Source organism: Agelaius phoeniceus, chromosome 1 (genome assembly GCF_051311805.1).
Source record: "Agelaius phoeniceus isolate bAgePho1 chromosome 1, bAgePho1.hap1, whole genome shotgun sequence".
Taxonomy (NCBI): domain Eukaryota; kingdom Metazoa; phylum Chordata; class Aves; order Passeriformes; family Icteridae; genus Agelaius; species Agelaius phoeniceus.
The window spans coordinates 15059916-15084684 of NC_135265.1; the positions used below are offsets into that span (position 1 = coordinate 15059916).

The following is a 24769-nucleotide window of genomic DNA, read 5'->3' on the forward strand; positions in this document are numbered from 1 at the left end:
GACAGTCTTTTGGAACAACTGCAAATAACATATATGAGGTGCTAAAGGGTACTAGGATAGCCCAACGTTTTTAAAATGCTACTGTTTTGAAATTGATTGCAGTAAGGTTGTCTAAAATGCTTCACTTCAGGTCTTTGCCAGCTTTCAGTATTGGTTGTTTTCCAGTCTTTTTTACCTTAGCCCACCCAGTTCCTTTGTCTGGCTGAAGATGTTGCTAACACAAACCAAGAAGAATCTTTTTTCTGTTTCTTAAAACTGACAGATCTGTGCCATCTCTGTAAGAATGGGGACAACTGCTACAAATAACTTGGAGGTGTTACATTTGTTTCAGCCACAATTAGGCTAGGACAGAGCCTTGAGCCATGCCATGTATCAGCTTAAAATTAAATAGAAATCACTCAGCCAGTTGAGAAGGTTAGAAAATTTTATACTGAGGCAAAGAAAGCCTTTAAGTAGCTGGAGAAGGTGTTGAACAAATTCAGCAATGAAAAGAATACTGTGTGACCTAAATTTACACCACTGGTATCCTTGAACTACAGCAAGAACAGTTTCAAAAAAAATCCCTTGGTGTGTGCAGTCAGAGGATGAACGATTTGCTCATGTGCCCCCTGTGTGATAAGAGATGCTCCCAATGAAATGGGGAGCAAGCTGGGGTGATGTGCCAGAGGGGTTAGTGTGTTGGGATACATTTGAGTTTGGGGAGGATTTCCAGTGAGCAGTAGTGTGTAAATGTGGAGTTGTGGTCTATGTTTTAGAAAGCTTTAGCATTAGGAAGCAAACACTGCACCCTAAGAAGATGCTGGTAAGGCACATGGTGCAGCAGGGCTTGTCCCACCAGGCACTGTGCAATCTTGAATGGGTCAGTTTTATTGCAGAGGCCTTGCCTGATCTCTATCTTCAGGATCACACCGAGTCTTAGGCATAGAAAGCCTGCTTATGGTTATGTAAAAACAAGATTTGGTTTGAGGGAAGGCAAGCCCTACCTAGTTTCAATGGTGAATACTGCAAATGCAGGAGGAGAGAGAGCAGCTCCTGTGCAGGTGGGAGTCCTGTAGAGCATCAGGGAACTGACCAAGCTGTTCTGCAAGGCTTTTTGAGCTGAGCTTGGTGGGGCAGAGCAAAGGGCAGCAGGGTGGTGTCACCCAAGCAGGCAAGCCCTCCTGCTCTGGCCACCTCTCCCTGGCCAGGGGACACTGCCTGGTCTAGAGGATGGTGAGTTCTGCTGGGCAATGTGGAGTAGGAAGTGGTGCCTCTGTCTCCCTCTGATTCTCTTTGGACATCACAGACCAATTCATGTATTTTAAAAGTGGAGACTTGTCCTGAGCTCAGAAACACAAAACTTTTTATTTCCACATCACCCTTCCTCCCAGCATGTTTTACTATTTATAATTATAAAACAAACAAAAAACCTCTTAGACATCTGAGAAAAAAAGATTTACTTGAAGTTTCTATTGTGAGAAAATGGGGCAAAAATGTCAAATGTTCCCTTTAAAGACTTGTCAGTTTACTAACACTGTTTGTATCACCAATGCAAATTATTTAATCTGCTAAGATGCATAGAGTTCAGTGTTCCTGAGTTGTTAGCAGTGCTTTGTTGATGAGTTCTATATACTGTTGCTTTGCTTTCTTGTTAGATATGTTTAGTAAAACTTGAATTTCATGTTACGGTTCCTTTCCCCTTCAAGGTGAGATTGTTTGTTAGAGAAGTTAACTCCTCTGGGTTTTGATAGTATCAAAGGCACTGTTTAAATATAGATCACCTATGCCTGTATCCTAACTTTTAAAATGTACTTAAATTCAAGATAAATTACTTCAAAATACATATTTGTTTATTCAATTCCTTCAGTTACTTAAATGGAAAGTGCATGGAAGATTTCCATAAATAATGTATACCAGTGTCAGTAATGTGTAAATTTATTTCTGAAATAAACAGTTCTGTTTCGTAGCAAGAAGTGTGTTGGAATTGCCCACCTAAATGGGTTAGAGCTGCTGCAAGGAATGCTGTTTGTTGCATCCTTTGTGATTTAGACATAGTTTGCTGGAAGTTGTTTAGATTTTAGTTTTGCTGGCAGGCAGTTCTGCTGCATGTTGCTCAGCGTGCTGCTGTGGTTGGGGTTGCAGGAGCTCTGGCAGAGTGGATATTTCCTTAACAAGAAAGCAAGCCAGCACTAGGGTCCTTTCAGCATGTACCACAGCTCAGCTTTTGATAGAACAAGGAGACAAACTGAGAGCTGGTTAAACCTCACCACTGTGGGGAAGCAGTTGTCATGTGAGTGGAAATGTGCTGAAGCCAGTACAAAGGCAGGCTCAGAAGTGACTTTCTGCAGTGACAGCTGATCTGTTTCTGTCTGTACATGAACTACCAAATTTTATTCTCAGTTCTGCAACATCCGTTCACTTGGGAGTGTTTTACTTATCTTGTGCATATTAAAATAATCTAACAAAATGCTAAAGTTATTTAGCTTTTAAGCATCTGTTAGCTTATTTGGAGCATTAACTCTGTTCATAGTAAACTACAAAGCTAACTCAAGCATTGTGAGTGCTATAGCAGTAGTAATGCTGGTTCTTTATTTGGGCAATAAATATAGCTGTATTATGCAATCTTGGTTAGATTCAGTGTTCATGTTGTGTAGGTTAAACCTTGCCATGCTTTGTTGGTATGTGCAGGTACAGGTTATTTTGTCTTTGAACACCCGAGCTCTGAGCTTATAGCAGGGATCAATATCAAAACTGTAGAAGTCAGTGTCCTTGCAGAGATTATTGCTTTAGCTAAAAGGAGCACTTCACTTTTCTTTGTTATTTCCTACTTAGTGGATTCTAGTGCTTTATGTCACTCCACAAATGCTGCCTTAAGTTTCTTTGTATGTGCAGATTTCAGTCTTTTGATACTGATTGAAAAGAATGAGATTTTAGTAAATCACTTAAAACCCCCATACATCGATGTTGTCTTTTCTTGTTTGTGTTTTCAGTATAACACTTTGTCTGAAATATTTTTAGAATTTTTTGTAATGTATTGTAATGATGTAAAATGGCAACACTATTAATGAAAAATATGCTGCAATTGTGGGATCTAGTTAAATGCTGTGTCCTTCTCATGACCCTCACATTTTCTCAGTGAGTTTGCATGCTCTTGAGTTACTAGAAAACCTATGATAAATATGGTCTCTCCTTGGTTATTACAACTCTGCTAGGTCTTAAAAGTATTTCCTGCTAAATATTTATCTTCCATGTTTATGGAATGTGTACATTTGTATATGGTAAGTACATTCCAAACCAGCAAATTATTTTATAAGCAATCAGATGTGTTTATTCTATGTAAAATTTGATGTGTTTATTCTGTAAAAGCAAGTCCTCACTCTCATGTCTCCTCATTCTAGGCACCCCAGATCTTTGGATCAGAGTCATACAGGCAATCATAACAATCTAACTATTGTTAGGATCACAGGTTTTCATTTTCTTACACAAGAGCTGGTCAGGTGCTGTAGTACTGTCAATGCAACATGAAGAGTGAATGTTTACATTTTGTATTTCCTGTAATTCCTTGGTGGTTCTCAATACCCTGTTGGGTTGCAAAATCAGCAGCATCTGCTGCAGAAGAAATCAAACACCTCTCTGCCAACTGAGAGTATTATCCCAACATGCCAGTCTTAGCTACTGCTTCAGAGAGGACTATAGGAGAAAGGAGAATTCTGAAGACTAAATGCAGAATAAAACCAAGGCTGTTTGCACACCCTTGGGTGGTGACATCAGGAGTCTGAAAGTTTGCACTGTTTAGGCATATGAGTGGTACGTCCAGGTCTTGTTTGCTTGAATTAGATTCTACTTACAACTTTCTTTTTCTTTTTTTATTAGTACAATGCTTCACCACAGCAGCAGAGAGATATAATAAAGAGTAGGAGTCTGGACAGGAGGCTACAGGAGCCAATAGTTTTAACAAAATGGAGGCACAGCACAATTGTGCTGGACACCAATGACAAGGTAGGAGCAAGTTATCAGCATGCTGAAATGCCACTTGTTTCTGATGTGTGACACATTTAATGTACCAGAAATTACTATGCCTGAATTTCTGAAATTTCATTTTTCTTTTGGTCTCTTGTATCATTGTGTATAACATGCAGCAAAAACAAGGGCTGTTCAATAACTTCACTACTGTTACTTTGTGAATAGTAGCTCTTTTATTGTCCTTGAAGTATTTTAACTAGTGTTAGTTCAGGGGGAAAGCTGTGCATGATTAAAACTGGGTTGTAATACTGTTATTGAAGGGAGAGGACAGTACTGAAGGTGCTGAAACACTTGGCTCTGATCCTTCCCAAAGCTGAGCTGGTGTTTAGCCTGAAAAATGCTGTGGGTCATTAACAACAAAAGCTGTTTTCTGCCCATTCTCAGGGGCATGTTCTTTTTGGGCTGTACAGTAAGAGGTGCTGTTTAGGCCAGCAAGGAGACAGGGCCTTTCCCTTGCTCTCCCTCTGCTTTGACCTTTTTCCTTGCCATTTCTGCTTGTGCTGGGCCATTCTGCCCGTGGGTCAGGAGAGCTGATGTGAGCTGAGCAGGAGGAAATGGGTGATGTACAGTGGTGGTTTCTGTGGCTTCACTGCAGTCCATCCCAAGATACCTGGAAAATGAAATAACTTGGTAGTGTTGAAACCTTAGCACAAATTTCTCAGAATGAAATACCAAAAAATGGCATTGGAAGCTCCCTTTTCCTAAAATTCAGAGAAAAAAAATTAAATTACTGCAGATTTGAAAATGTAAAGAAAAGCCTATGAGTTGCCTTGTGTAATCACAGATGTCAAAACCAAACTTGAATGGACAAAACACAGTAGTTGTGATGACAACGGATCTGCTGCCCAGAGCCTCACTTGCTCGACCTGTTATATCCATTTTAATGGACTTGCTTTCCATGAGTTGACTTAGCTCTTCAGAGCAGGATTTATTGGATTTGATCTTGAGCTTTTGAGTTGTCACTTTGGGATATATCATGTGTGGTGCTGAGGAGGCAGTGGGCTGTGTTTGGCTGGAGACTTTGCACCTCTGGGCATTAATTCAGCTCCAGCGCTTCTGAGATCCTGCTGCTGCTCCTTTCTCCTCCTCCTCCTCCTCATGCATCCTTCTGTACTCAGAGTCTTGTGGCACTCCATGAGACACAGCCTAGATGGAGCCCTGATAAATCAAAGCTGAGTGGACACTTCTAGCCTCATGTGCAGTTTATGCTTCACAGGTACGAATGATTTTGTTGGAGATAGTTTGAACTTCTGGCTTCTCTTTTAAAGGAAGACTTGACTTTTTATTTTTTGGCATAAGATATACTGCTGTTTCCATTTTGGAAAGAACTTTATGTAGTGCTGCACTGAATGAAGAAACTTTTGTAAAACATTGAATAAGTGGAGCTGTTTACATTTCTTCAAGGCTCAGTGTTCACATGTCGAGAACTTAAACCTAATGAAGCAAACATGAAAATGCACAAATGTTATGGATAATAACCAAAAGAAACTCTATTTGAGCTGCCATTTGTGAAGTCTTAAGTCAGCAGCCTAAAGCTCCTTTAACAGTCTCCAAACATGTAGGCAGCATGTGTTTTTTATTGGTGAGAAGAAAATAGTTTATATGGAGCACAACATTTGAGAAAATTTAAAACATGTAGTGGAGCAATAAATTAATGTTTTATGGAAAGACAATTTTTAGGTCATTAATGCAGCTGTTTTATTACCACTAGCAGGCACACTGTTAATATATTCTGCTTTAAATTAGTATGTGGAAAGGGAATGTTTCATTACCACAAATACTGGATTTCTTGTTCCAAAGTTGCTTTTACTGTACAAAAGCTACCTCAAATTCAGAATGAAATAGAAAGGAAAGCAACTGGTGTTTGTCTGGATGGGCACAAGAACCCCAAGCTTTCTTTTTAGCTGTCTCCTAGGGAAGCTGTTTTCTGATTATTTTCCTTTTTTTTTTTTTCCCCCCCTGGAAAAACAATGGAACTCAACTGTATGAAAATAGGGCAGTCAAAAGAGTACCTGAAATGTGTCACAGTGAAAGTATGGGTTGCCAGGGCTCATGAGAATTTGATGATACCAAACATACTGGTTAACAGTTTATTGGCTGTGGCACATATCTGGATATAGCCATCAGCTGAAAAATTTGATAAGCATAGGAAAAAATACCTTCCTGGGGGAGGCAATTGATTTTCTTAATTTGAACTTTTTTTTTTTCTTTGCAGACATCTGAAAGTATGGAACATTTAGGCTGTTCTAATTAGGAATGCTAAAGTTTCTGTTATTATGCTACTGAAAGAACTAGTGGGCCACTTCTAGGTAGATTTGCAAGTGGATTTTAAAGCACAAGTGTGCACAGTGCTATGTAATGCTGCAAAAGCAAACTGGGTTTAGGAGAGCTATCAAGGGATTTAAAAAGAGAGAGGGGGAGAAATGTGTTAACAGTAACTGAGAACAAGTGATGTTTTTCTTCCATTTGAAATTCTTTACCAGATTTTCAAGCAATGTGTTTGTGCAAGGCAATCATTACTTCAGAGGAAATGCACATGCCTTTTTTTTTTTTTTTCCCCTCAGATGGGCAATTTTTCTAGTTTTCAGAGATTAAGTATTTTATTTTGGTCTGTTGTTAACAGTTCAAAACAAAACCCCAAATCTCTTAGAGATTTTCAGTGTTTGATTATAAGGAGATTAATGATCATGAGCCACAAAAATTAATAAAGTTGGTATGTGTTTTTCTATATATATACTTTTTTAATGCTAATCTTGTATTCACTGACCACACAGAAACATATTGTATTCTTTAAAATCATATTATTTTTATATGGTATCATGTAATCAGCCATTATTTTAAATATACATAATAATTTGATAGCAATGTCATACAAAATATCTACCCCTTTATAAGGATGAAGGCTTTGCTTGAAGCTGATGCAGCATGTATTAACATATTTTTTCAAATGGTTATATACTAATTAACCCAGTTTGAGTGTTGTCTGTAAACTTTGTAAGAACACTGTTTAGTAAGTAAGTTTAGAATATAACTGAGAATATTATGAATGCCTAAAAGAAGTACTTTTCTAATCTATGAGTGTGTAAAAAGAAAGAGAGAGAGAAAGCATCTTTAGGTTAAAAAAAGTAATTGTATGAAAGATGATAACAGTATCTGTTGACATTGACTTTTTGAATTTTATAGGAATCATCAACTGCTTCTAAGGCTGGTTTTCCTGAAAATGAATCGTCTCCTTCTTCACCAAAGCATCAAGCCACAGTCAGTATGCAAAATGTTTAAATAAATAAGTAGATGTTGTAGAAACGGAGCTATTCATGATTAGAGAATTGAGGGCAAGCCTTCTTGTTCTTGGGCAAAACAATGGGATAAAACTATTTGAAGGCTTTGCATTTTAAAGGGAATGCATTACATCCAGCTCTGCTTTTGGGAAAAAATGTGAATGTCCTTGGTTTAAATGCAACTTAGTGATAGTAGATTAGGTCAAAAATTCACTGTGGCCAAATTGTGCCTAATGATGTAGAACTCACTTTGCTTCCTCCAACAGTCACATCTTCTCACATAGCATCTAGAAAATGCTAACAGTAAAAACAGAAAATTTCCCCTCTTCACACAATCCCTCACTGCTAGCAATAGTTGATATCTCTAATTTTGGCTTGTGTTTCAGTCTTCTTAAAGAGACATTGGGGACCTAGCATAAATAAACTGTGTCCTTTTGTTTTAGTAGAATAACTCTGGGGAAAAAAACCTTAGTCTGCTAAACAGCTTTTTAAAAATTTCAGTTTATATTTTAAATGTGATCATTCCTTCTTAAACAGCAGGAAATGAATAAAAAAACTTGGTGGGGTTTTTTTTTTTTTTGGTTTTGGGTGGTTTTTTTTTTTAGGGTTTTTTTTGTTTTTGTTTTTTGTTTTTTTTTTTTTTTTTTTTTTTTTTTTTTTTTTTTTGTTTTTTTTTAAATTTTGGAACTGTTCTACAGTAGCATTGGAATAAGTAACTGGGTCAGTTTTACCAGCCTCTTGATGGGGGCTCAGGGCATTAAAGGCACAACTTCTGATTCTTTCTTACTCTGTGTGCAGGGGAATAGTTCTCTGGCTTAGTCCTGATAATCCATTCTCACAACACTTGAAACAGTTTTTTCACAATAAAATAAACATTGTTTATGAAGCAAGCATAGCTGATAACCTTACACAAAAGCAATTATTGCTGCATGGCATCTAATTCCTTTAAATTTGGCTCAGATCTTGAATTTTTGAAACTGTATTTTGCAGAAGAGCTCACTCCTGATTTAGGTAATAGAAAAAACATCTGTATTTTCTTTAGCTGTTCCCTCGGATTCAAATACTCCAAAGAAAGCTGATACATTTTTGCGAATTTTGATCCTTAACCTGCTTTCCTCTTCTTTTTCCTGATTCCATTAATTTTCCCGTTAGTACCCCCTAGTGTTGCTGCTAAGTAGGGCAGTATGATCCTTGCTCTGAATTATTCTCTGGAACATCCCCACTGGTTCCACTGTGAGTAATTGACTAAAACCATGATTTATTTTGGGAAGTGAGCACAGGTTGCTCAATCACTGTGAAAGTTGGCAACAGCTTGTTCTGCTTGTTAAAGGGTGCAATGCATGGGACTGCTGGTCCCTGGTCCACATGGATCACAAATAGAGTAATCTAAAGAATGGGATAATTCATTTGTTTGGCCTTTTGGAGAGTGGATGAGGGAAGGGGCTCACTTCTGTTGAAAATACCAGTTTTGGAAAATAAAGCATCTGTCACTGGCTTGGAAAAGCATTTCAGCTCAGTGAAGATATTAAACTGAGTAAGAGCAGCAGTTACCACTGGACTGAAGTAACATCTGATCCACCAGCTAAGCACCTTTGTCCTTGATGATGTGGCTTTTCTGTATTTTACATGCTGGGCTTGAAACATGCAGGTAGAATTTTTAAAGTCCCTGAAAACAGATCTATGTCTCTGATAAGAGTGTTGTCCATGGTATCCCAGCCAAAAAAGTTTTTTTTCTTCAAAATTATATTGTGCAGTTATGGTCTATTTAAATTTGAGATCGAGAGGAAAATTCTGAAGAGGATTTATCTTCTATTTTCCTTGGATCTAGAATTTAGGTCATTTTTTTAAATGATAAAAGTAATTTGGATCCATTCCCCAGTTGATTGTTTCAACTAATAGCTTATTACATACATTAGGAACTGTTAGAAGCTGTTACTGAAAAGGAATTGATGATAAAATAATTTAGCATTCTTTTAGCAGCACTGGCTGGTCAGGCAAGGCTGGGGTGTCAGAAGAAAATGGTAGATTTTCATACCTCATTTTAAGGTGATGGTTTAAATGAATCTTTCTATCCTAGAATGCTTTTCAACATTGCTTCATTTTGTTATTTTTACACAGGGACTATAGATATTCACTTCAAATCTTTGAAAGCAAACAGTCTTCTTGTTCAGCAGTGTTCTTCTCCCACCAGTCACTGACTGGTGTTCAATTTTTTTTTTGTAGGCATGCTAATATAGATGGTTTTCATCAACAAGACATAACTAAGTAGTTTAAAATTCTACTATTTTCCATGGGGATTGGAAGAAAAGAGGACATCAAAGAAGTGCTTCACTCTTCTGTTTTTAACATGAATATGTTAATTTTTTATGCACTTCAACCATGTTTTATTTAAAATAAGAAATTATATTAAAATTAATAGGAAGAATTTATATGGGATTCTAGGCTGGTTTTTTGTCAGCCACCTCCTTTTTTAATAAAGGACTACTGTGCTATTATTATATTACTATTATGCAAATCATTATAAATTTTACGTTAATAATTTTCACTGTCTACTATCACAAATTATTGAATTTAGCTTGTCCAAAGAACCTTGGTCTTGATGAGGGAAAGCTTTTTACCCTCTGAATAGTAATAAGTGCTTTCCCAGGGGAATTTTGATTTTGCTGATCTCTGAATATTTAAATATGCTTAAAGTCAGTTTCTTGAAGTTATGATACAAGCAAAGATGGCTCACTGCCAGAAATGGATTATTTGGGGGATTGAATTCTGTGATGTGATGTTAATAGAAGCAGACTTTCTTTTCTATTTCTTATGTCTTACTCTTATCTTACAGGGTCAAGAAAAGTATGGGTTATTAAATGTGACAAAAATCACAGAAAATGGGAAGAAAGTTCGGTAAGTCTTGGACTTGAAAAGTGCATGTGCTTAGGGTTTATCAAAGGTCTTTTGTATTAGGACAGCATACTGGGGTTTGCAACTTCTTACTTTTTGTGTGAATTTGCCATAGAGGTTTTTCTGTGTGACACAGCTTGACCTTAGCCCATGTGTTTGTCCCAGTGAGCCAAAGCTGATGGACTGCAGAGAGCCAGAGGCTCATGGATCAGGGCTTCACACAGGCCAGCCATTTCCTGAAGGGGCATTGATGAGAGGCAGCTCTTTAAAATGGGATTGATTGATTGATTGATTTACTGAAGAACAAATCTGTATAGGTTATAGTGTGTCTAGTTCCTTGGATAAAATCAGTGTAAGAGGAGCTTTCAGACTTTCACTTGCTGTGCTTTAACGTCGAAGGAGTGTACATCCATGTGCTCCCTAATTCTTCCTTCACTGTGCTTGTGAAGGCTTTGGAGCAGTGTATTGCCCAATGTCAGTCTCCTGTAGGTGATGAGTGACCTCATTTCTAACTTTCCTCTGTGTCCCAGGCAGCAATTTGCACTATAAATCATAATGTGTAATCAGGTGATGCTGTCTAACTGCATTTCTGGTGTTTTGAATCAGTGGCAAATACTGCAGAGGTGTGGCATACTCAGAGTTAATTTAGATTTCCTTCTTGCCTTTTCCCCCCTTGTTATTGTTTTTTGGTTAATTTAATCTTTTAGACTAATAGTGTGTTATATCTAGTTCAGTGTTTCCCAGAGTTGTGATACACGAAACATTTCTGTTCTGAGGATTAAATAGCCAACACCCAGCTGTTATTGTAGACCCACCCTGACCTAGTCCAGTCTGGCTGGGCAGCACATCTGACCTCCAGCCTGGTTCCTCAGAGTTCTTCTGAGAGTTTGCTAGGGCTGGGTAGACAGCAGTGTGTGAGCTGCTGCTGGTGCAATGTGCTGTCATCGTTTACGCTGCGTCTGCTGGAATCATTGATCTGGATTGTTGCGCTGCTGAACAGAAAGATGCATCGTGGCCATCCTGTCACTTTGAGAGCTGTTAAGTCATAATTCATGTTGGGCAATGGGAATAGATATTCAGGGCTTGTCAAGATTTTTTTTTTAATAACCTCAGGAGAACAGGTCTGCTGGCATAAAATCAAATAGTCAGACAACTGAAACAACTTGTTCTTTCTCTTAATTTTTCAGATGTGTAGGAAATACTTTTTTGCCAATATAAATGAGCTTATTACATAAACATGGGACAGTTGCATCTCAGATCAGTGAATTTCAGAATTATGCAGTAGTTTGGCATGTTCTGTTAAGTACACAGGGAGCTGAGCGTTCCAGATTAGCCCCTTTGAAATTATAATTGCATGGTGTTCTCTTGGTGTACTGCTTCTACTACTAATTAGCTTTGTTTGATTTAGACTTTGATGGTCAGGCTGGGATTGTTAACATATGTTTCCTTCTACAAATATGATAGCAATTAAGACTTACAGATGCCACTAATGACTATATATGTGCTTAACTATATTAACTTACAGGTCAGCTGAGCAACAATGATCGATGGTTTAAATATCTGCTTTCAGAGTCAATTTATTTTGTGTTTGTTTACAATTATTTACAGAAAGAATTGGATGTCATCATGGGCAGTGCTACAAGGGTCATCACTGCTGTTCACTAAAACCCAAGGAAGTGGAACTGGCTGGGTAAGCCCAGGAACATCCCCCACCCTCATTGAAGTGTTAGTCATGTGAAGCACAATAAACCAAAGCCCTCTTACTTGCAGGGCCTACATATCTATATATATACACCTAATACAGAAAAAAATACCTGTGTAGAAGTTGGCAAGAAAATAATTTTATGTAACCATAACGTAATTATTATGTAGAGTAAGAAGAAAACCAGATATATGTTGTATGTATTTTTGACAGGCAAGAAGCTGATAACATTCAGGTGTTTCTTAGGCTTGAAGTTATTTCTCCAGGCCAAATTAATGTTCTTTACTAATTAGTAAAGAACACTAATTTGTGTTCATTAGTGTTCTTTACTAATGTGTTTGTCTAAACAGTTTGTGTGTTTTACCATTCTTGGATTTTTTTTGTAAACTCCAGGTAATTTTGAATGTGATGCATATAATAAAGAAGGTAGTCTGACACATGGCTTCTTGCCTTGGCCTATTTGATCAATGCAGTGTTGTTGTCTTATGATTTAGTCTTTGTCTTGCTGGATTCCATATTTTGTTCTTGGTCTTCATAGTGCATGATAAGTACTTGTACTTATTTTGTTGTCTGATGAAGACCAAAAGAGAAACATCACACTGAACATGATGATTATTCAATTTTTTATCACCTCTAGTGTAATAGCACTGTCATTAAATTTGCTGTATTTATCCAGCTGCATTCCTGCATTAATAGGTATAGAAATGGCTCTTTATCTAGGGCTTTCATAGCCTCTTTTGGAGGTCTGACATTAAACTGTGTGGATCTCCTGTAATGAGTAAAGACAGGCCAGAGCCAGTGTTCATTATTTTCATGTGAATTCCAGCAAAATTGCCTCTTACAGAGCTGTGCTATCTTGCTGTGCTTTACTGGTCTTTCTACCTGCCTCACTTTCTCCTGCTGTGCTTCATTATGGATAATGAATTGGAATTGACAATTCCTTTCCATAGTATTGATGTTTTTTCAGACCTGTAAATATATTTTCCCCCCCATCCTGTAGAAGGGGTGGTTGGAAGAAAATAGATGAGGATAGATAAATAAAACTTGGAGTAGAAGAGAATGAAAAAGGGAAAGTTGGGCAAGATGATCATGCAGAGGGAGGAAAGAAAAACAATAAAGATGAAAGGCATGAAAGAAGGTCAATTCCACTGTATGGCAGGAAGTGGATTTTGGTCACTTCTGTGATTGACTTCTGCAGCCAAAGATCCAAAAAGTGTTTCAGTTTTATATTAATAGATATTAATAGGCATATTGTAAAGTAAAAGTTCTGACTGTGTAACTAGTCAAGTTCCAAAATCTCATTTACAGCTACTAATACTCTGAATTCAGGTGTGCTGTAAATCAAAAGAACTGTCTTTTCCAGCTGTATGTTCATATCCTTAAAACACACAATGCAGAACTGTTCATGAATATATGATAATGATGATGTCTGCCCAAATTAATTGTCCATAAAAGATAAGCTATAAGCAGAGTTGCATGATTTATGGGCACTAGTGTAAGTCATGTTATGCCAGATAGAATAATATAAAAATAAATAAAAATCTTAACAAATAAATTTAAAAATAAAAATGTGTAAATTCTTTTGATAATTTAAGCGGAGCAGAAGTCCCACAGCCAGAATATTTCTGAAAGACACTATCAATTGTGTGTAGTGTAAAGCACTAGAGTAGGGTCAGCAAAATAAATATCAATGGTACAAAGAGAATAAAATGAAGCTGGAAATATTAAAAGAGAATCTCTCTCAAGGACCTAATGTTTTACATCTGCATGATCATAGCTGACTTTGTAGATATGTAATTGAGTGTTCAGCACACACTCTTCTTGGTCTCCCTAGGCAATTTTTGTTTTTTAGGTATTCAAAATTCCACCTCACCTCTCAAACTTTGTTCTGTGTCCATATTTTAATAAGGTGAAGTCAAGTCTAAGAGTGTGACATATGATAAGAATTACATTTCTTCTTCACCTTATGAGAATATTTAGCATTCATCTAGTGATTGATATGACCATATCTTCTTTTTTTGTGCATTGTTTTTTGAATTCATCACTTTTCTTCCTTTTTCTCATCAAGTCATTTTGCCAAGGGGGCTCAATTCCTGAGCTCTTGCTCTCGCTGCTTTCTTCTTGGAAAAATGCTCTCAGTCATCGACCTGCTGTCACCTATGTAAACTCTGCCCAAGTTTCAGCTATCACTGTATGTGTTCTTGTTGCATGCCTCTTGTCACTGTAAGGCTATTTGCTACTAATCCTGAAAGTAAACTTGAATTTTCCAAGATTTAGTTTTGACACTACATATAACAGCTCATGTATCTTGTTGGCTGTTTTTGAAAGTCATCCAAGGTGCAAATTAACACAAGTTTATTGCAATAATCCTGTAATTGTTCCACTGGAACAAAATAGAAAGCATATCTGGTTCATTGGTGCTAGAATTATAAACCCAAATTTGCCTACTATTTGAACCACTAGTGCCTTGACTAATAAGCAGCATGATATTCTGATTTTTTTAACAGATATTTTGTCTGATTCATTCTAACTCAACTAATTTGGAATCTTTTTATGGTGCCTATGATACCTTTGATACAATGGTGTACATGTTGTTTGATAATTCTAGCTGTAATTGGAATACCCAAAAATGTAAATGTTATGCATGAAGAGGTGAAAGGAAAAGAGCACAAGGATGTCCTGGCTATATTCCACATACAGAAAGCTGGTGTAAATTTATAGGATTTTTATATGTAATTTAAGCATCTGTAGTTATGTTCTGAAAATGCCAAGCACAGAAGAGCTGCCCATCAAAAATTCATTAATTAACCTTGTGTTTAAAATGATTCAATGTCTTTTTCTTGTTCATGAAATTAATTGCTCTGTATGTGGAAGCCTGGAACAGATAACTTGTGGGCAGTTTGGTAGCCTCGTAAAAGGCTACTTATTATAAGGAGATCTGGATGTTTTTTAAAAGTATTTTTCATTCAGTTTTTGGTGTGAATGTGATGTATTATTGTCCAAGTGACAGGGCTTCATAAAGCAAAGAAAATGGCAACTGCTTAGAAGGATTCATCTGTCAGCTGTCTGTAAGAGTGACATGCTCTCAGTGACAAGTACAGTGGTGGCAAACCAAGCCTGTAAACTTCCCAAACATCAAGGAAATAGATGCTCTTCAAGATTCATCTGAGCAAACTCTTTTTGATGTTACACAACTGTGATTTTAGCCAAGGATGTTATGTGTACATTGCCATAGTTCATCAGTATTGAACTGCTGATTATGCAGGAGCTCAGATACTTTTGTGAAAACTTTTTAGGATGCAAATGGTCCTATCAGTCTGGTTAAAAACAATCCATCATTTTTCTGTGACAATAAAGGATTTTTTTCCCCCTTTTTTTTAATTTTATTTTTTTGCTTAACCTGTAGTTTTGAAACTCCCCTGTCATCCAAAAAGGTGCATCTGTCTCCACAGCTTTCTTTCCACAGTCCATCCACGGATGAGGAGGACTTGGAATTAAAGCATCCTACCCAACTCTAATTATAAATAGAATTACAAGAATGTCAGGTGTCATTTGTGCATCCAAAGTCTTCCCATAAATAACTTCCAGTTCTGTTTCCAATGAATGCTAGAATGTGTCATAGTACAGACTGTGTGGTTTGTCCCTGTGCAGGCTTCTAGGACTTGGAGAAAATCCTGAAAATATTGAAAAGGACTTCTATTTATTGATGTCAGTACACCTCTTAAAGGCTGTTGTTAAACTGCACAGCATCTATTCTATCTAAAGCAAAGAAAGCACCCTAGTCTTTCAAAAAAGTTACCTCTCCCATGCAACCAGCATAAGTACATCCCATGGCTATGTTTTTTGTCCAAAAAAAGGTGTCAGATGTGACTGTAGGACAGCTTCATATCTAGGACAGCTGGCAGCACCACATACAGACCTCTCCCTCTTTCTGTCTTCCACTGCTGCCCTTTCCAATATTCCCAGACAGCTCAAAAGAGGAATCCAGAAAGAGTAAAGTGTCTGCTCAGTAAGAGCTGGATTTCTCTTGGCTGGTGCTGACTAGGTAGCACTGTTTTGTGAAAGCAGACTCAAGATCTGTGTGGCAGCAGATGCAAAAGGAAAGGCTTTTTTTGAGCTCTGTCAGCAGAACCTGCTGGCTTCAGGAGGGCTCAATTGCCTTCAGCAACCTTTGTGTGCAGGTTGTGTGATCAGCCCTGTGCAGCCTTGCTCCTGAAAGCTTTGAGGAAGGAAATGGCTGCTGGCATCTCATTTTCATAGGCCTGGGAGCAGAAAAGAACCTTGACAGGAAAGCTCAAAGGAGAGTCTGCATGGTAAACTTGAAGTGTCCTTGAATAAAAAGGTTGTGACAAGTATGTAATGTGTTGGTATTTAAGAAGAGCTTTGCAGGGTAGCTGGATTATTTGCCTGGGTTTCCCCATCCTTGGCTCTCACACAGCAGTTTGGCCAACATTTGAGTGAAGGAGTGGTAAAAGTCTTCTTTTTTTTGGTCAAAACAGCACTGACAGGTGACATTTTTTCTTTCTCTTGGTCAAAACAGCACTGACAGGTAACATTTTTTTCTTGTTATCTGCTGATATCACCTGTAGCAAGTCCTGTCCTGTGAATCTCAACATCATGTGGGCTGTGGTTTTAACTAATCACCCCCCTGCCCCAGTCCTGTAGAGGACTTTGGCACTAGTTTCCCATTCTCTCCAGTGCCAAACTCTATAAATTGATTTAATTTTTTTTCCAACACGCAGCAAGATTGATCTAGACTGCTGGGAAGTGCATCTGGGACACTTTGGGTGTGTGTGCAGCAGTTATGTGACTTTCTCTTGAACAGGCAGCTGCTGCAAGAGCCAAAATGGCCCAGAGATTGTTCTTTGGACTCTGCTGCTGAGCTGGGCTTCTCTCAAAAGCTCTGCTGTAATCAATGAGAAATGTTCTTGGATGAGGTATCTGAGAATTAAGTTAGAAAGTGGAAGGTGGTGGGGATTTTTTTCCCTAGTGCTAATTGGCATCAGGTAAATTAGGAGTACAGCCCTATTCTGATATTTCATGAGTAAAATAAAGAAGCTAAGATGCTGCTTTCCATTCAACACTTCTTTGCCCTTAGGACTCTAGACTGGAGATTTTCCAGTGGTAAACAGCCTTTCTGAAACACAATTAGCATTAATTAACATCCATGCTGGGAGTTTAATCAGAAGCAGCAGATTAGTCCTGTTTTCTGAACCATCTTTTCTCCCCTTGGGTATGGCTGTTCTTGCACAGGCTGGAAACTTGTGTTTGCAGCAAGGAGCTTGTCCTGGGGCTTAGGTCCCCCAGAGCTGTCACAGGAGCAGCACTCACACATCAAAGGCTTTGGGAAGAAATAAGAATCTTTCTGGGGGAGCAGATGCTACAAGGTTTTCCTGGAACTACAGCATGAAATTTCTGTGCTGTAACTGAGGGACTTGCAGCTTTCCCTGTTCCATATTTTACTCATGTCACTCAAAATTAGAGCTTTTTGTTTGTGTGGGCCATTGAACTGGTTTCCTTGAGGAATTACATTTCAAAGCTATGTGGTGTATGTTGAAATCATAGTAAAAGTACTTTATTTTTAAAAATTCTGATATCTAATATAAATGTGAAGGTAGGAGGTAAGAATAGCTCCCTGAGGTTTTCCTCAAAATTGTTTGAGGGTTACTTGTGGGTTATTTTCTCTTTAGTAAACAGCCAGTGAGTTCTGTTTACTTGGTTGGTCATACTCCAGTATTGCAATAGAAGCACTACAGACAAGTATAGGAGTGTTGGGGGATAAATGTTTTTAAAAAATTATAAATAGAGAAATGTACAAACTGAGAGCACTCTTTCAGTGTGGAGGGATGTGATTACTGCCCAGCAAGCCTACTGTTTCTGGTTTGATTTTTGGTTTTATATACAACCACTGATAAAGTGGCAGAATGTTTGGGGGTGTTTTGCTCAGTTACTTATTAGCTGGTTTTGTTTAAAGCTTGGGACTAGCTTGGCTAAAATCAAGCTACAATCAAATGTTGTATGGACTTCTGCCATTTGTGATAGGAAAAAAAATCCCTGCTGGAATCTGATTGGCATTTAAATTTGTAGAATTTTGAGGGCTTTAAGCTGAGCAGCTTGTAACAGACATGCTTAAAGGTTGTTCTGTGGAAGGTTTCTTGTTTTCCTGGTGTCATGCCTGTTGATTGGTAGCAAAGTACTGTAACTGGTCTAAGTTGTATAGACTGTAAATAATACATGTTATATTTAAAAGATTGCAAGACTGTAAAGAATTTCCTCAGGTTTAATTTTATCATCACTGTTCATAATTTTTTCCAGAAGTTTGGTGTTAATCAATCTAAGCCAGAATTTACAGTGGATCTCAAAGGGGCTTTGATTGACTGGGCCTCGAAGGACAAATCCAGCAAAAAGAATGTTATTGAGGTAAATTATTTTATTTAAATGCAGAATTATATGCACTTCAATTACTGATGTATGAAATTTTCTTTAAGCTTAAAATCAAAAACTCATTAAACTGAGTTTTATCCACTTCTCCCTGCTTAAATGTAGCCTTTATTTTAGTACCTGCAAGAAATGTCCATTTTTAATGTCTGTATGGGATATGCTTTGCAGTTTTAAGCAGACTGTTAATGGCTGTTCTCCCTGGTAAATGTTCTTGACTGTCTGTGTATTAGCTAACAATTTTGCCAGTGAGAAGTTTAATTTGATTTAAATGATTTTATTTCTGAACTGTAGTGTGTTTATCAGTTCTGATGATATCTGTTTTTATTTCTTTAAAGCTAAAAACTCGCCAAGGTACTGAGCTCTTAATTCAATCAGATAATGACAGCTTTATTAATGAATGGTATAAAGTTCTTAACTACACCATCAATAATCAGGTATGTATTTGTATCATGAAGGTTCTATTTTCACAGTAATATTATTTAGTAAACTAATTGATACAACAACTTCTAAAGTTTCATGTGTATCTTCATTTACTGATTTTCTTGGGAGCAGGCAGGAGTTTGAGAATATGGCAGTTCCTGGTGGTGGTGAGTGAAATATAATTAATAGTGGCAAAGGGAGAAAGATGGAGAACTGGCTTAAGATGCAGAAGGTGTGGGCTGACATCCATCTCAGAAATGAACTTACTTCTCTGGCCAAATACTTGTTCTGTCTCAGTGACCTGAAAGGTTCTGATAGAGAGGGAATGAAAGGGGGAGGATGGCCAAGGGACAACTTAATGACGTACATTTATTAGCATTTGATACTGCTCTTCACTTATTATGGCTGCACTGAAGTGCAGATTGAAAGTCCTGGCAAAATACTGTGTTATCTCTTCTTATCTGACAGCATAATGCCAAGTATTTAATTATCAGAGAAGTGCTCAAGTGTTTGCTTTTGATATTGCCAAATAGGATTAACAGTTTTTTAATTCAGAAGTTGGAGGAGATCTTGGAGAAAATATTGCTCTCTATCAAGTTTACTTCATGTGTATTCTTACTTTTTAATAGTTCCAGGCTTGACTGCTGTCCATAAGCTCCAGTTACATTGCTTTCAATGCCAGTCAGTGGCTTTCATTTCTCTTAGCTCTGTTAGTGCTTTTCACATATGGGTGTTTTCCACCAAACCACAGCAGGCTGATATGAATGGTTGAGTTTCTTTCTGAGCACTCGTGGTATGGTTCCTAACCTGCTCTGTCCCTGGTGTGGGAATGTCATGGCCCTTAATACCCAGGCAAGGCAGAGTCTCCCAGTCACTCAGGGACCCCTTCTGCCTGCCCTGTGTAACACAACTGAGGCCACTCCTTCCCTGCTCAAATAAGAGTGAAGATGGAAAGACTGAGATATGCTGAGATGTGAGGTAATACATGTTTGGTTGAGGAATGGTGGAATAAGGAGAGTTTATCTGCATTCTGGAGGAAATGATGATGGATACTGCTGGGAGCTGGTAGCCAAGAGACCCAAGACTACAAGGCATAAGTCAAGAAAGTGCATTAGAGTACCTGATAATTTGAAGCACTGAAGCTTTGGGTACAAAAATCCATCAGATCTAAAGCCAACTTTTAATTTTGGAAAGTTTATGGTAATAATAGCTGTGATCTCTTTCCCATGACCAAGGTACTATTGCTAGCATGACAAGATCTTCTTCAAAAGAAAAGGCAGATCAGATTCTGTTCTCTTTGTTCCCTCAAGCTCTGTTGTGGCAATGTCCTGTACAAGAGGAACCTGCAAAGGATGTGGCTGCTCTTTTTTAAATACAGAAATTTCCTCGTTTTTACTTTAGACTTGTTGCATAGTACAAACTAGATCCCAGATGACTTTTTTCCAAAGCATTTAATAGTTTTAAAATATGCCAATCCTAAAAAGCTTTGAGGCCTCTTGAAGAGTGGCAGAGGATCCTTAACAGGGACATTATTTGGGCAGTTGAATATATTGATCTGTGATGTGTAAAAAGGCTATCCAAAGCTTTTGAAAAGGAACAGGAATGAAGGTGTTTAAAGGTAACAGGTTAAAGTACAGCTTAGTCCAGGAAGTCATGCTGCTGCTCAGTGCTCTGGAGGGCACAACCTTGCCTCATTTTAGGATTTCCTTCCTTGTAAAAGAAAGCACTCTACAGTCAGATTTTGGCAACTGCGTAGCAGTCCAGTTCACTTCAGCTGAAGTGAAGTAAGACATGCACAGGTTGGGAAGGGAATATGTTGTACTGAAGCTGAGGAAGTTTCTTTCCCCATTTCCTAGTATGTCTGCAGTCACACACGTAGCCTGGGCTGCAGGTGAGATCAGCAGACTCTGGAATCTGCCTCCACACTTCAGCATGATCTGTGTTTTCACTTGACAATGTTTAATGAGCACATGCTGAGATAGCAGGAACACTGGGAAAGAATTTTAGACACTGGTACACTTATTTTTATGGGAGAATTCAGTGTATGTTTTGACAGTAGTGAGATTTTTTCCAACTGATAGTTCCATTTTCTATTAAGAAAATTTTACTTATAGAGAAAAAAATTTGGGTAAATGCTCTAGAAATTTTTTTCTAATCCATCAGTCAGGCATTTCTGTGGCAGACCATTAAATAGCTGATGTTTGTCTATTGGATTTGGAAAATAAGCCCAACCAAAAATAATTTCTGTTGTTTATGGGTTGATGTAATGAAGTGTTATCATGAAAGGTTGGTTGTACTTTGTTCAATGTCCAGCAACATTTTCTTTATCGAGTCTTATGAATAAATAGTGTTTCTCAAAGTTACTCACTCTGCCAATGAGAGTTGTCTCTGAAGATGTTTAACATCTAGAGTTCAGGAAAAAACAAACTGAATGTCACTATAGGGGGAAAATCTGTGTACTGTAGAACTGTCTGCAGGAAATGTGTGTGTTAATGCTGTATTTTCTGAACTGGCAAACTGAGCACTGCATATCTTCTTAAATCCAACAGGTAATAGAGTCTGATGAAGCATTAGATGATGAGGTACCAGATTCGCCTGGAGTGGAAAAACAAGACAAAGAGAAAGAGAAGGAAAATAAAGACTCTAAGAAACTTCGTTGTGAGTTGAAAATTTTCTGTTGATTTATTCTAGTGATGGCAGTTTTAATTTTCTGCATCTTCAGTATTTTGTGTAAATAGGGAAGAATTCAAAAGGACAGCTAAAAATGAAACTACTGGAATTTGGAAACAATCTTAACATAGTTTATTCTACATTTTGATGCCACTTGGTAAATTTTCTTCCATGTTTTATTAATCATACTATAAAAAAGGAAGAAGAAGAAAAGAAGTGTGAAATGTCTTTAGCTCCTGTTGTATGACACATTTGAAACGGGAAAATAAGCAGTGATGAAATTAATTTTATTTTCAAGGTGTTGTCAAATGCACAGAAATAGTATCTGACTTACCAGGCAAACTGTTTTCTCTCCCCTCCTTCCAGGCTCTATATGAAATTTTCAAAAAAGTATTTAATTCTTTCAAGATAGTTAATCTAACGAGAGGCAGGACTGGTTTTGAAACATAGCTGCACTTGGAAATTTCCACATCAATTCCCTGTGTAAGCTACTTTTTAGTTGGTTTTGCAAGTTTTTAATGACAGTGTTGTCTCTTGGTAGTTTGAGAAATGGATGCTATTTACAAGGAGTTCCAGAAAGTTAAGGAAAAAATTAGGGATGATTTGCAAATTTGAGTAGGTTTTTTGTGTGTTTTGGAGGATAATTGTTTTTTTCTTTTAATGCTGGTTCCTTGGCTGATAAATGCAGTGTTGGTTCTGTGGGTAGTAATGCCAAATGTGTTTCTGTTTTCAGCAGTGAAAGCACCCAGCAATATAGACTCCACAGATCAGAAAAAGACCAAAACGAAGCTCAAGAAGTTTCTTACACGGCGCCCTACATTACAAGCTGTCCGTGAAAAAGGCTACATTAAGGGTAAATGAACCTTTTTAACAAAGGACATAATTTGAAAAGCTGAATTTAGTAGTTCATGTGTAAAATGGGGTTAAAATGGTCTAGTTTCAGAGTAAAATACATGTGTATAGTTGGTTTAACAAAAGTCTTGGATGAATAGTGGAACTGGTGATTGCTGTATTTCTCAGTGCTGTTACTGGCCATTAAACTGCTCGGAGGATCCCTCTCCCTCGGCTCCGTGCTGGCCGAACTGCAGTGAAAACTGGGGGCCCAGGAGCCCCTTTGGACTTGGACTCTCTAGCTAAGAAGCACTGCATTCCACCCTTCTGAGCTGGAAATCCAGATATCTGACCCTGATTTGTGCAAACAGGGGAAGGAACAGCCCTTTGGGTACAAAGCTGAGTGCGTGTGCTCACCCAAGGGTGTTTTAGTCCGAGTGGGACCAGACAATCATGTGCCATATCATAAGAAATTAAATATTTAGGAAAACCAGGATGAGGTTACAGGAGTCTTAACTTAAACATCTTTTTCCCATAACCTTTTTTGAATGTATACATTATTTTAATTGTTTCATGAAGAGTGTTACAGATACTCTTGAATCAAAGTTATGAAAAATTTCTTTCTGTCACAATTTGAGAGAACAGTATTTGCACAGGTTTAAGTTAATGTGTTTGTGTAAATTATTGACTTGGTACTCATTGTAAAACTTCATTTATTTATTTATTTGTATGCTTTAGCAGGACTTGTAGGTGATACTCTACTAGGGTCAAAATAGCATATGGGTAGGCAAATACCAGACCAAATCCTACTGTGATTTGCCTCACCGCATACTTTAACAGGTGTGCTTCTGTTGCATGTGGCATTTGATATATTTGTGTATCTGCAAATATAATTTACTTGTAAATGATGGAAATTTTGTTTGGAATAAGGGAGCATTATTCCCAGACTTTGACGTTTTGCTCTGCTTTACAACTTAATATTCATGTCATGGCTCAGTGACATAACTTCTGACATTGGCAACAGTGAACACTAAGCCAAGTTTAACTTGTACATGTGCGTGCTAATGACTGGATTTTTAATAAAGCTATTAAGGAATGAGGAGTTTGTTTTTTATTTAAAAGCTTGGTGTAAGTTTTAAAAGTTGGATGGGCACTGTACATTATTGTATGAATGAAGAATGCAGAAGTCTTCATTTGAAAGCCCAGTGTTACTTTGGTGGCTGCTGCAGAACAAGCTTAGTAAATGGAAAGCTTGGCAAATCCAGTATGAGCAGAAAAACTAGTGAAAAGTTCTGGAAGAAAAAATCCACTTGAAACAGCATGCACTAAGTGGAGAAGGAACTGTGTTAAAGTTTTGTTATGTGGAAAATCAAAAGTACAGTTATTACTTTTAAGATGTGAAGAAAAAATACTACTTCTGTATATGTTGAAATTATTAAAGTCGAAGGCAATTGTAGCAAATTACTTTGTTACATGCTACTATTTTCTTCTGCTACCTAATCTGCATTGCTTTACCTGCCACAGCTGCATGCTAGCCTGGCTTTCTGCTGCGTGGGCTTTTTCAATCCTTTGCTACTGATTCTGCTTATAAAGCTCGCTGCGTGAGTAGCTGCCACAGCACCGAGGTGGTGTGGACCACTGGCCTTATCATATCCAGCTAATAATGCCATTAAATGCCCATTTTCATACTGTAAAATTGGTTTGGTGTGCTGTTTGGGTTTCCCAAAGCACTAGTCAAGATGCAAGAGTTGTTAATCTACTGGAATTATTGAACATGAAAAATGGGCTAGGTGCTGTGCATGATGCAAATGCAAGAGCAGTCTCTCTTTTGCAGAAGCTCTGAAGTAAGACACACCAGATTCTGGGAAGATGGCCACTTATGTACCTAATTTAACAGAGTAAACAAACCAACAAACACCCCTTCCCTATAAGAGTGGAATCTTTGCTTCTCTGTCTCAAGACCCCATGTCACCTTCATGCATCTGAACAGAAGAGGCCATCTATTATTTGGGTATCTTTGATGAAAGTCATAGAAATGGATCTATCAAAGGTTTTGGTGATAACAATCTGAGCAAGAAGAATTTAACATGCTGCTAAAATTCACTGAGACATTGCAAGATTCTCCTCTCTGTCCAAGCTAATTTTCATTTTTGCACCCCTTTATGATGGAAAATTCTTCCCCTGGATTGTGCAGTTTTAAAAATAAGATTCAGATTTACCACTGCCCATAAATATCTGTATTTAGATTCTGACCTTGCAGCCAGGTTGCCTCTGCATGGTCAGACTTGCATCCATTCAGAGCTCTGAGGTAAAAGTCTGTCATTTACAAATTTACATCAGAACTTAATAATGTCAGAAGACTCTACATTAAAGTAAATTAATATATAATGCTGTGTTAAACAGTGGGTGCAGGGAAAGATGACATTTTGCAGAGTTTTTTTCCCAAGCAATGCCAAAAGCTTTCACACCGGTTAAAGTTCATAATCTCTTTGAATTTTTAACAAAGATTGCAATAAATGCATGTTGATCTTGG

General features: G+C 37.7%; 1 protein-coding gene across 7 annotated transcripts in view; it reads left to right on the plus strand.

Moving 5' to 3' along the window:
* Window positions 1–24769, plus strand: part of ARHGAP12 (Rho GTPase activating protein 12) — a 75701-nt gene that overhangs the window by 44082 nt on the left and 6850 nt on the right. For 3 of the 7 annotated variants that reach the window (XM_077173410.1, XM_077173406.1, XM_054634568.2), the window contains 8 exons: window positions 3853–3978; window positions 7186–7260; window positions 10114–10175; window positions 11781–11862; window positions 18190–18294; window positions 18651–18749; window positions 21285–21393; window positions 22139–22258. In XM_077173410.1, coding sequence (XP_077029525.1) covers window positions 3853–3978; window positions 7186–7260; window positions 10114–10175; window positions 11781–11862; window positions 18190–18294; window positions 18651–18749; window positions 21285–21393; window positions 22139–22258 — 778 coding nt within the window. The remainder of the gene's footprint in view (window positions 1–3852; window positions 3979–7185; window positions 7261–10113; window positions 10176–11780; window positions 11863–18189; window positions 18295–18650; window positions 18750–21284; window positions 21394–22138; window positions 22259–24769) is intronic. The other 4 variants (XM_054634576.2, XM_077173415.1, XM_077173399.1 and 1 more) reach the window with 3 other exon arrangements.